This window comes from Rhipicephalus sanguineus, chromosome 3 (genome assembly GCF_013339695.2).
Source record: "Rhipicephalus sanguineus isolate Rsan-2018 chromosome 3, BIME_Rsan_1.4, whole genome shotgun sequence".
Taxonomy (NCBI): domain Eukaryota; kingdom Metazoa; phylum Arthropoda; class Arachnida; order Ixodida; family Ixodidae; genus Rhipicephalus; species Rhipicephalus sanguineus.
In genome coordinates, this window is record NC_051178.1 from 136,563,406 (window position 1) to 136,576,349 (window position 12,944).

General features: G+C 47.6%; 1 protein-coding gene across 1 annotated transcript in view; it reads left to right on the plus strand.

Annotated features, from left to right (window-relative positions):
* The window catches only part of LOC119387236 (ecdysone receptor-like), a 183,508-nt gene that overhangs the window by 168,841 nt on the left and 1,723 nt on the right, over positions 1 to 12,944 (plus strand). Inside the window, 4 exon segments of the mRNA XM_049413449.1 lie at positions 5,598 to 5,921; positions 7,752 to 8,077; positions 9,800 to 9,955; positions 10,727 to 10,949. Coding sequence (XP_049269406.1) covers positions 5,598 to 5,921; positions 7,752 to 8,077; positions 9,800 to 9,955; positions 10,727 to 10,949 — 1,029 coding nt within the window.

Genomic DNA, 12,944 nt, shown 5'->3' on the forward strand with positions numbered 1-12,944 from the left:
CCGGGTTGCCGCCACCGCCGCTCTCTTGGCTGGTTGGTAGTGAGGCCTTTTGCCTCGCACGAAGCCTGTGCACCTGCGTGCTGGACGGTGCTTGCTGCACTAGTCGTGGGCTTCACAGTCAAGCGCGCACCGAAGGTCAAGAGCGCACGCGCGCGGCTCCCGCGCGAATTGCAGGTTGTAGCGGTTGTAGTATTCGCAATGCCCACGAGCTATAGGTGGCGCGCCGTGCTTTTCAAGATGGCGCCAGGAGGAGGGTCAACCCGTTTGTTAGCATAGGAACAGATAGGACGTGCGGACGTATGGACCATGCCACTTTCACAGGATGAAGTCATGAGCTGCGCTGAAATGGATATGAGACTAAAATACTTTTCCCAAATCATGGAAAGTGCTAAGTACTGGCCACCTTATTATTTGCTGCGAAGTGAAAGGTTATATTTCAGCTCCGTTACCGTGCATAACGATGCTTTGCGAAATCCTGTGCGTGCTACATAAACCTGTATGAACTAGAATTGACGTATGAGCTCAACGGCACTCCGAGGTAGTACGTACCGAGCCTGCCTGACGGATTTGCCGCAGTAGTAGGCCGCCAGCGAGTAGCGCCATCGCTGCTGCGCGTGATGATGGCTTGCAAACATAAAAGTGCTCTGTGATAATACCCCTTCGTCATTACTTGCGCAGTCGGAAACGCAGAGTTACGTCTTCAACGGAACACAAGCATTTAACATGCCATTCAGTAGCGCTTGTGTCACAGCCATGCTGAGACTCTAGCCGTGTGTACTTCACTCGCATGTTGCAGGTTCGATCAGCACGATCGAAACATGAATATCGAAAAGAATGCGCGCGTATGCTTTTCGCAACGTCGAAAAAGTTCGCCGAGAGGCGTGGATTGTGGCTGTGACTGCACGTTCCAACGCTCTAACCATTTCGCTTTGCTGGTCGAGCTCGAGCGTGTTGGCGGCATGCGGCGCTCCATAATATCCACAATAATTGTGATAATTGCAATGCGCAAGAGGAACTATGTTTTTATTTTGATCTCGCTCAAGGATATTATACATTAAATACAAAGTGACTTACGAGTTACGAGCGTGAAAGAACATTAACGCACGAGGGGACGTGAAGTGCAACTCGCTCGTCGTAAGTTAGCAGCTGGTGGTTCATCGTCGCTATCACTCTCGGTGCTTTCACAGTCTTCTACGTCCAGTGAAAAATCCTCGTCGTCAAGATGGTTTCTTTCAACATCACTGCTGAAAGCAATCTGAAGAATTTCCTCCGCCGAACGACTTCGACCACTCCGCGTCACCACGTTTACAATTAGAGAGACGTCTGGGCGCGGAGAACGTTTTGCCATGGTTTTGCTCTCAGACCGGTCAACAAGCAAATCGCTTGCAGTGTGCTGCCACCTATCAACAAACGTACAAAAACAAGCGGCGCAGCGGTGGCTATAAAACCCAACACACTGGCGAAGGACGGCGTGGATGGAAAGCGTTCGCTTCACGAAAGGCGTCGAGCAGACGCTTCCTCGAATAATTGAAACGTCGCTCGCACGATTCGTAACAGCGCTTTGCTGACAAAGGATAGAGGCCCTATTTTAATGTATCGCCAACTTGAGATCGCTCAGTTATACATGAGCACATCGCGAGCCCGCGCGACCTCCCTCCCGCGTACAGTGTTATGGGACTCATGCACTACAAGAAACACTGACCAATTATATATGCAAGTAAAACAGGGTGAGCTTCAACTTCAAAGATAACATTTAACTTACCTACGTGGCTACAGAAAGCCTCGCGAAGCTGATAGTATGTGTACACTGTGGGCTAGCATTGAAAGCGCGAGTTGCCACGTATTTTCACGAAAACTTTGCGTCTCGCAAGAACGAATCAGATTTCTCGTTTCACGGAGGGCCCGGTTTGTTCACTGATGCAGGGAACATGCAAAGTCGTAGTGTTCCTTTCTTGCCAACGCGTTAACACTGAGGCTAGCACAGCCGAACAAGGGAGCGACTGCATAGTGCCGCCATTTTGTCGTCTACTAACCCTCCTCGAGAGGACGCTCCTGAATTCCGCTCGGTGGCGCGACAGTCTATGGGCATTGCGAATATACCTGTGGTCGTTACTAAAGCCCCTCGTCGCGGCTCTCTCGGGCTTATAGGTCGTCACCTTGTTTTCCATTGGGACGAACTGTGCGCATGTCGTTATTCCGTTGCGTTGGCTTATATTCGTTTCTCTTGGAAGTAGCATGCAACTTGAGCGATGTTCTTTTCGGAATAGGTATATATAGCTCGATACCTTAGTATGTTACCTTGCGTGGCTCATTGAACCTTTGAATGGGTATATATCGGTGCATCTTCACTCGACTCTATTCACTACAATTCTATATCAAACGCAACTCCAGAAGTCAGCGGCATTTCCTCCTCAAAGGCGGATGCACACAAGGCGAGCACTCCAGACTGACGTCATGAGCCGGACGGCCGGTGGCCCCGCCTTCGGAGAACATTGCCGAGTGCATAAGCGGGACTATTTGTTTAGTCGCGGAGGCGATCGGCTGCCGCGCTTCGGTCACTTGGGAGGGGCCTATGTGGAGTTCATATGTTGTATTCGACTGCACTGTAGCTCTGTATCGGGGCATAGCCTCCGAGGAGGAGGCGCCGTTGCCAAGGCGAGTTAGGATTCCACCCATTCGCGGCGCCATCGGCTCTTTGTCCTGTGCGCGTAAAAGTACGCAAACAGGAAAACGAGCGCTCGATGAAAGTGCTCACGTAGGTTCGCTGGGTCTTCGTTGTATGTGGGTCTCTCGTATTGCGCTTCCATTTCACTCGCCGTTTTGCGATGTGGTTACGCAGTCGCCTATGCGGCGGCAGTACCTTGACTGAAACACCGGCAGAGCGGAAAAGGACGCCACGTGCTCCGTACACGACTGCCAGCCACACCGCCGTTTCTCGTTACCTGTGAAGCGTGCCAAATACCGGCGTAACTGAGATACACTTCCTGGTTAGCTGCAGTTGTAAGCGCTAGCTTTCGTATATTCACGGGTCTCGGGTAAACGTACGCACGAACGTGAAAGCTGCTTTTGCTGCGGGCTTCACACGTGGTGGCACAACGGAGGTGACGTGCCGGTCGTGCAGCCGCAACAGGCGCAGCAGCCGCGGCACAGTGGCCCAGTGGGTGCCGTGTGCAGCGGAGACTGATGGGCGGCCGTTCGCTCTGTGCGATGGAAAGTGGCCACCTGCTCTGGCTGTAACGGAACATGCCGGCATTCGATGACACAGTCGCCGAAGCCAGTTTAGGTAACAGGGGTTGCAACTCGTACTTTCCCTTCAAACCCTCCCCTCCCGCCTCCTTTTCCCCCTCTCGTTCGCATTCCTGCAGCCATGAAATCGGAACGAGACTAGGCTGTTTTTCAGTGACGGGGCTCATTTCCAGTCGGCAGTCGTCTACGTCGTTTCGCTGTCATTTGAGGCCTTTGACGAGCCGTCTCTGTTTATAGACCATCCCATGCCGTGCCGCCATACTTGACGGCGCCTTTAATGGCCAGCGTTGCGACGCAGCGATTCCTCCGCCCTGTCACATGGGCCGCAAATACAATACGGCTCGGCTTCACTAGCTGTCGAGCAGTGGTGTAGCGAGTCGGGTGGTTTGGGGGGTTCAAGACAGCCACTTCCCCTTCCACTAGATCAATTATATTTTGTAGGTATGTGTGCGTGTATGTATGCGCGCGCGTGTGTGTATATACATGCGCGCCCACACGAACGCACGCACTAACATACATAGAAGAAAGTCGCTGTTTCCTTGCCCCATTACTGTAACGTGACGATTCACTGGAAAGCCGAAAATGGTTGTTTTGAGTCACTTACAAGCTCCTTAGTTGGGTGGCATTTTATCACTGGCACACAGGGACATATTGCAAAAAGGGAACACAGTTATCCAAGTTCGTTTACTGACATGCCCAACACATAAGTTTTACTCCGAAGTTGTCTTGATGTCGAGTGGTATTGCATGCTCTGTTGAACTATGTAAGAATAAAGCCTGTAAAATTATATTTCACTTTCTTTTGGAATAAAAAAAAAAGAAGAATATTCAATTCAGTCTTCAAAGTATCGGAAAACTGACTCTCCAACACTTTTAATGTGTGAACAGGTATCCTAACATTGCAGCTACGGCGTAAGATACAGAGACTGAAGTTTCTTTTTCAGCTAAAAAACAGAAAAATAGCTTTAAATCCAGATGAATACATATCACCCCCTTAACCGGAGAACCGAGGCATCGTCATGCCGAGTGTCTTACGCCTGCAGCACCAGAACCAATGCTTTAAATTTTCATTTTTCCCTCGTACGATAAACGAGTGGAATGCCCTTCCATTGACATGGTTACATAGTGCTGAACTAATAGAGCAAATGATCAATACGTATGTCGTTTTATTTTGATGTAACCATACCTGCTGTATTTACTGTATGTCACCTTACCTACTATATTTTTATGATTACTGTATGTGTATATACATTCTACCTTTGTTTGTGTGCATTGCAATGCATGGCGATTCTTTTGCCTTTTTTGTTGTTTGCACGGATCTAACTGTGTACAATGTATATGACACCCGCACTTAAAAGCAGTTTTTGTTGTAATATGAACACTGTAGAGTACATACCCCTGTAATAGAATAGCGTAGATGTCAAACTATCCATGAAAGCTGGCTGACATTGACTGACAGACACTTTTCCATCGCACAATACTGGCTTGTGACACAATGCGCTGCTGGACCATGCGCAGTTCTCTTATTGCAGGCGTTTCGACAGGCATAGTTTGTCATGGAATTTTAAATTTATATTATCATAGGCGTGCACAGGGTTCCCCTTCAAGGGGGGCGAAGGTATATTGCAGTGCCTCCCCTCCCTATTAAGTCAATGTATAGGGCAGACTTTGTGCCCCCCTCTTTTTAGGTGACCAGCGGGGGCGGCCGCCCCCATGCCCCCCCGTGTGCACTCCTGTGTATATTATCATCAGACATTCTCACTTTTGTCTGAAGATCAGGATCATATTGGCAAAGAAATTGATATTGCTTAAATTCCTTGCCATCTAGCCATGACGCGATGATTAATAGATAGCTGTTATCGCTGTTGGCCCAGATGGGTAGAGAGTACATTTCGTGCCTTCTTTGTTAGAATTTACTTATTTTTCATCATAGGGCACGTGTTATTTGTGCTCCTGGACAGTGTATCTCTCTGATGTCCCAGAGCTTTACCAATATAAATATCAGATTGAGAAAATCGTCATGCACATTCATTACAAATGCAACACCACGCAAAAGAGGGTAAGTAAGACATGCAAACGTGGACACAAGAGACGAGAACTAAGACAACACAAACAGCATTTGTGTTGTCTGGTTCTTTTCTCTTGTGCCTGTCTGTTTGCATGCCTTACTTTCATGATGAGCCCCTATTAACTAGCTGAAGTTTCTGTTGTTCCAAGTGCAAGCATTGTGCGAATACATGTGTAAGCAGGCACAATGCAATGGGGCTTGAAAGCAACTGTGACCCTAGTCTTGTCACCCACAGTTTCTGATGCTAGTGCTTATTGTTTTTGCATTGCCATTGTCCTTTGCAGGCAAAGAAGAGATGAGCCCTAGCAGTGGGGGTGGTGGCATGAATGGCTACTTTGTGGACAGCTTCGGGGACCCCAAGAAGAAGAAGGGTCCCGCGCCCAGGCAACAGGAGGAGCTATGTCTGGTCTGCGGCGACAGGGCATCAGGCTACCATTACAACGCACTTACGTGTGAAGGTTGCAAGGGCTTCTTCAGGCGCAGCATCACAAAGAATGCGGTCTATCAGTGCAAGTACGGCAATAACTGCGACATCGACATGTACATGCGGCGCAAGTGCCAGGAGTGCCGTCTCAAGAAGTGCCTCAGTGTTGGAATGCGACCAGAATGTGAGTGCTTGCTCGATTGCCCATGACATCCCTGCTCTTTTTGCTAGATATTTAGACTCTTGAGGTTACATGGATGGAGGCACAGCGTGAGCCTTGCTGTGAATGTGTCAGAGCTGCTTAAGTATACGATTTATTGAGAGCGTGTCTTGTGCAGTATCCATCGGAAGTAAATTGAATGCCTTTTTTGTAGTGTTTGCACCAATTATTGGTTCGTTGACTCCGAGTTGTAACCATCGTGGCTGCATTTCTGAGCCCTTGATGATCGCGAAAACTTAATTACTGCTGAGCTGTTGTTTAAAGGAGTACTGACACGATTTTGAGGCACCCCAAAAGGGACATTTTTCGTTTCTGTGATATGCGCTATCAACATTCTCCACACACCAGAGTCAGACAACACGTATAAATTGTTTCACTATGATTTTAAAGTTTTCGTCACCCAGCATCTGCAAGCTAGCCTTACTGCAATGGACATTATCACAATGAGTCAACACAGTTGACTGGGTTTACGAAGTCTGTGTCCTGCATACAGCCTAAATCGCAGAAATTGCTGTCGGAGTCGATTGACGACAATTCACTCATTGTTTACGTGAACCATGTGCAGCTGACAGCAAATGGCAGAGCTGGTGCTAGTATTTTTTGAGTTGCAGTCTTCCCATGACGTCAGAGCTGTGTTGACACATCACTGCGAAGCCGCCCTCTCTATACCGAAACCGAAAGTGCTTTTTAAAGGTAGCGGTATTAAAAATATATTCAGTGCATTCACAGGCACTACGACACCGTTTTTAGGGTTCTCGACGACCGTGTTTTTATTTAGAGCACCAAGCCGAAAATATTTAAATTTCTTGTCAGTACTCCTTTAATTGTAATCTCTCATGGCAGCCATGTTTCGTTTTTTTTTTTTTGTTTTTTCTGTGATTCGGCTTTGCAACATATTCCATTTTCCATTGAACAGATATGCATATTGAGCAGCTACACGTGTGCATACTCTCACATCTGGCCATTCTTTGTCGTCACTGCAGAACTTTGGAGTCCCTCTCCGGAATTGGCCATTGTTTTTTACAGCGGGTGTTGTGAAATACAGTGTCGGGGAGCCTTTGGGACTGTGTAGTGCAGGGACCAAGCAGGCTTCTTTGTAATACATCCAGCAATAAAACCTTGTATCTGAACAATACCAGCATTGTCAAGCTGTATGAAGTAATCTCCTTAACTGCTTATTGGTTAAGGATACTTGCATTAAATTTCGGCCTCTGTTCACCTCAGGTTCTAGTGCTCGAGGGACATGTAACTGCACTTCTTTCTCCAAGTTTTCACCTTGTCATTTTACCCCAATGATGTTGGAGACTGATCACTTAGTTTAAGCATGTTGCTGGCTAACCTCTTTTCTTGGCACATGCTATTTTTGTAATGTCTTATACAGCTAATCAAAATGAAATGCTATTTGGTGACTCATAGTACGATTTCCAAAACATCCTGCGCTCAGCAGATCGTGGGGTCGTTTAATCGATGCGAACTTCAGGTGCTTGGCCAGCCGCTTCGTACATGTTCGTTGCAGCACGCAAGAGCGAATTTTAGTTATGTCATTTCATTTTTGCTACCACTGCATTCAAGTGCAGTGTAAGATATGGAAACGGCACAAATTGGTGACATAAGAAACGCGAACATCGTGAAATACGAACATGGAAGTACATAATGAGCCTCAAGTTGGGACCGGCTGTATGCGACAGCATATGTGGGAAAATGAACATGAGACAGGAAGTGGTGCAGGTTGTGCTCCCCCGCATGGCATGAGTAGTGTGAATTCATGCTGTGTGTACTTGTTGGTGGTCGCAGGTGTGGTGCCGGAGTACCAGTGTGCCATCAAGCGAGAGTCTAAGAAGCACCAGAAGGACCGGCCCAACAGCACAACACGAGAGAGCCCCTCGGGGCTGATGGCACCATCGTCCATGGGTGGTGGTGTGAGCCCCAGCAGCCAGCCATTAGGTGGCGGAGGCAGCTCCCTGGGCAGCAACAGCAACCACGAAGAGGACAAAAAGCCTCTGGTGCTGAGCCCAGGTGTCAAGCCTCTCACTTCATCTCAGGAGGACCTCATCAACAAGCTAGTCTACTACCAGCAGGAGTTTGAGTCGCCTTCTGAGGAGGACATGAAGAAGACCACGGTCAGTGGGCTGGACAACGGCCAGCAAAATGTCTTAAAAGCTGGCGATGCAATGTAAAAATAATTGCTTCTTGCTTATAAAAATTGATTTAGGAAGCACAGACATGTTGGAAGAATAAGTTGACACTCACTCTTCAGTCTTATCGCAGGCTACCGTATGTAGCCACTAACACTCATGTGTAGTGACTCGCATTCTTACTCCTGCCCACTTGTGCTAACACTCACCCATGCTAATAGTCACTTCTATTTGTACGTACCAGAAACCGGTAATGCTCTTACTCACATTGAATCCAACTCTGTGGCATTTTTCACATGCAAGTGTTGACGCACACTTGCCGACCGTCACTTGCATCCAGTCACCATCACGGTTGCTGGCACTGGTTCATATTCGCGTTAACTGATATACTTTGTAAACTCTGTCCACTCACATTCAGCACTTCGAGAAGCTCAGTTGCCTTCCGATTTATACCCCTGTCACACGGCGCACGTAACGTCATTTGCAGCGAATGTGATTAGGTGTTAATGCCATTTTTTCTTGCTGCTACACGGCCACAGAAAATGACATTCAGAGCTTATGAATGAAGGAGAGAAGGTGAATATTAAGGGCTCGTTTTTTTCTTTGTTAGACACAACATAAATGAGAACTAACAGCTAATGACATTTGCCCGTTGAATGCGTTTTCCGATCTCATGCAAGCATGACGTGTGTAACCTCGAGGACAGGAGCTCGACAAAAAATTACAAGATTGGTAAGTTACAGCAAAATGTAATCAAAGTTAAGGTTCTTAATAACGACTGTTGTTAACTTCTCTGACAAATTTTTGACGTACAACACAAAGTTAAAGCGATTTGTGGAAATATATATTCTTTTCCCTAGACTTCGATATGACGCCACCACCTCCTGTTGGCCACGCTTACAAATGTCAGTTCTTTTTTCAGTTGCTCCATGTCTTTTCTTTTTTTTGGGTGAAGTAGTGCCGATGTCGGAATTTTCTATGCAATATCTATCCGCCAGCGTGGAAGCAAACTATGCAGTTTCGTCAGCGGATAATAATAGGAAGCAAAAAGCACACTGCACTCACGACAAGCATCAACATCAATTGCGAATGTCATTTTGTATACCCGTGTAGACCAGGAACTCAGGACTGCAATGACATTCAAAGTTAATGTCATTTACTGCTAATGAAATTACATGTGCCGTGTGACAGGGGTATTAGGCTACAGTCAGTCAGCAAAAGCGGGACAGTTGCCGGCGAAACTGGGCATTCTGTCCCACTCTGCTCTGGATTCGGCATTTGATGCAGCTTTATGGTTTACGATATATTTACCCTCTCCTCTCAGTGACAAGTTGCATGTGCAATACTAGCAGCTTTTGGGAACAAAATCGTGGTGTAGCGTGTGCCCACTAAACTTTGAATGTACTATTACCAATGTAACCACCTCAGTTTTCTTTATTGTAATCAATGCACCTTGATAGCACGCAAAGCTGACATTCATTTAGAATTGTTCGCACTAACTTGACATCATAAATTATGTTTCGTCAGTTTTATGGCAATGCAAGACTGAATAGCAGTCACCTCTGTACATGTGCATTTTGAAAACACCGTTGTACGGATGGACATCTTCATCTTTTTATAAGAATGAGGTGTACGATAACTTAGCTAGTGATGGCACGTTAACTTGTTCTGTTGATGTTAATGTGCAACATTGTTTGGTGCATGCAGCCTTTCCCTCTGGGAGACAGCGAGGAAGACAACCAGCGGCGATTTCAACACATCACAGAGATCACCATCCTAACAGTGCAGCTCATTGTGGAGTTCTCCAAGCGGGTCCCTGGCTTTGACACATTGGCACGAGAAGATCAGATTACTTTGCTGAAGGTGGGAACCTTTTGCTTGAATATTTGTGCAACTTTCATTTCACTTCCAATTGCATTTTGAACATAATTGGAAGGCACATAAGGTCTATTTGCCTGGACAGATGGGGTTGTCCTTGATTGTTGCATCAGAATGGTCTATTCATTTCAGTCTCTTTAATGCAATTTATAAGCATTTTCGTTTCCTACTTTATGGCAATGCAGAGTTGGCAACGTACCTTAGAGTCGTTAGAAACGTACATAGGGAAATGCAGTTCCTGATAGAATTGTCCTGTGTGTACCTCAAGTTACCACAATCGCACATTGTTATTGTTGTAACAGAGTAAACCCCTTGCCCCCCGTCTCCCCTAAAAAACGAGTCTCGTAGACATTGCAATCACTGAGCTGTTGTAAATCGACCATCCTTCTCTGCAGCGATTTCTTCGTGGGTCCAGCAATGGAAATGCTATACCACTTCTGCGAAGCATTGTCAAGTTCATATTGGCCTCTTCATATGTTACATTGGGCAGCTTCTAACTGAGAACGTGCCCTGAAGAATAAAAATGGGGTCATGATATGATATTCGCCTCGCACTGTTTAGCTGCTTTCTCCATCGTGAAGTTCATATCAAAAGAATGTAGGTTGCAATAGGAGCACAGGTATGAACGGATGGCTTATTACACGGTGGCAGTACAGTGGCCTCGCTGATAAAACAGGTTTTGACTCATATATACGGGCGAACCAATGTGACAGGCACTTGAAAATCACTCATTCGCCTTGCCTTTGTTGCTTGCAGGCTTGCTCCAGTGAGGTGATGATGCTGAGAGGTGCCCGAAAATATGATGTGAAGACGGATTCTATCGTGTTTGCCAACAACCAGCCGTACACTAGGGACAACTACCGCAGTGCCAGTGTGGGCGATTCAGCGGATGCCCTGTTTCGTTTCTGCCGCAAGATGTGTCAGCTGCGAGTGGACAATGCTGAATATGCACTCCTCACGGCCATTGTCATCTTCTCTGGTGAGGAGCAGCAGTGTCTCCTTGTTGTTCTATTCGAACACTGTGAATTAAACTTGGAAGGATTACAGGGAAAGTGAGGTTGACAAATGGGGGCAGCGTAAGTGGAAATGCTTCCACTTGCCTCCTCTGCACACATTTGACAGGCATCAGGTTCCTGATTCTATCTTAAAACATCATCAGGACTAGGCAGCAGCGTTTCTGTATTTGCGTATCTGTGGCTACGGAGCTATCGTGTCAAAAAATTTAAGCTGAAGATAAAATGGGGCAGGAATTACGATAAGCTACTGCATGTTCATCTACATGATCAGTGATGTGATAGCTGCGCCAATTGCGCCAAGAAGTGAAAGCTGCTACATCCTGCTACATCTCCGCTGTTTTGCGCCAAAACTGCGCCAAACTATAAGCACACTAGCGGAAAAACGTGCGTAGCGCACCGCCGGCGGCAAAACGCGACACTCCAAAGCTGCCGCGCGGCAAAATTTTTGTGCCGCGAGAGGAATGTGTTCGTGCATCATTATTCTCGGCACGCTGCCCGGCGCTTTCTGGGGACATAATCATAACCGACATAACCCTCTCCAGACTGCTGCAAATTGGTGTGACCCCCCAAAAATGCACCTTGGAAGGAGCGGCTCGCCGCGAGCTGGTGTGACCGCACCGCCGCAGCAACATAGAAGTAAAATTTCAGTTAGTACAGCGACGTCCACGCCTGTCTTATTTTTGCACCCATTTTTAAGTTCCGCTACTCGAACGAGTGTTATACCCATGTCACACGGACAACCTTAACCGTGGTTAAGCTGACTACGGTTAAGGCTGACCACGGTTAGGGGTAGCTACACAGCAGAAATAACAACATGGTTTTGCAGCGATAAAGCGACATGCTACACAAGAGGCACATTGAGGCCACGAAGACTCATCGGAATTCAGCAGGTGTACTGAAAACTCCGAAGACCCGCATATCAGACGTATTTGGACATGACAAAAATTGCAACCAAATCCGATCCAGGCTCTTTGCGAACCCAAGTAAACCAATAATTTAGGAGGCGTTGATGTAAACGTAACCGGCTGATACGAATTCGTGAAATTTCCCAGCCAAATTCCACTGTGTCGAATGGGCCGATATTTGGATGTTCCGAACACTTTTCCGCGTCGCGGCGGGTGATACGAACTTTGGTACCGAATCCGTCGAGCGACGGCCGAGAGCAGAATGCTGTTAGCTTCGGAAGTACGCGCGCGGCCAGTGCGCACACTGTCAGAACTGTGGTTATCATTTGCCATAACCGCTGTGGGCGAAACCGCAGTCGCTCTTGACACTATCATGTATGGTGACGACGAGACTGACGGGACTCTGAAAGTGCACGTGCGTCCAACGCCCACCCAGTCCAAGTGGCGCTGCTTCCCGCAAACGCCGCAGACAAAACAGCGGCAGATGCGATTATAGATAGCAATACAGGCGACGCAGAGCGTAGTTTTGAAGGCACGTGCGCAGCCAGCGCAGGCGGATTGAAAACGGAACTACCGTTTGCCGCAACCGCCACGCACGAAACCACGGTCGCTATCAACGCGATCATCGATAGCGATTACGAGCTCCGAAGGTACGCGGCTAACGCAGCGGTAGATTAAAGGCTATATAGTCGTAGAAAAAGGCACGAAGCGGTGGTGTAGTCAGGAGCCCCCCCCCCGCCGAAATAATTTTTCTCTTTTGCTATGGCATACAGAGCCCAAAATGACACTTGACCACATCTGCCTGCCCGGCCCCCACTTCAAATCAAGGAGGTGCCGAGCCTCCCCCCCCCCAAGACAAAAATTTCTGCCTACGCTCATGGCACGAAGCCTTTCGGCTTCCGTGTCGATCTTCGCTTGTCACTATGGTGGAGCGGACTTCACTTAGTTTTCAGTGGCCTCATGCGAAGCTTTGACGCGCGCTTTCGCGACAGCCAGCTGCACCGTCCCTTATTTGTCCGTTCACGTGTGTGTCCCAGAAAGGCATACGCGAGT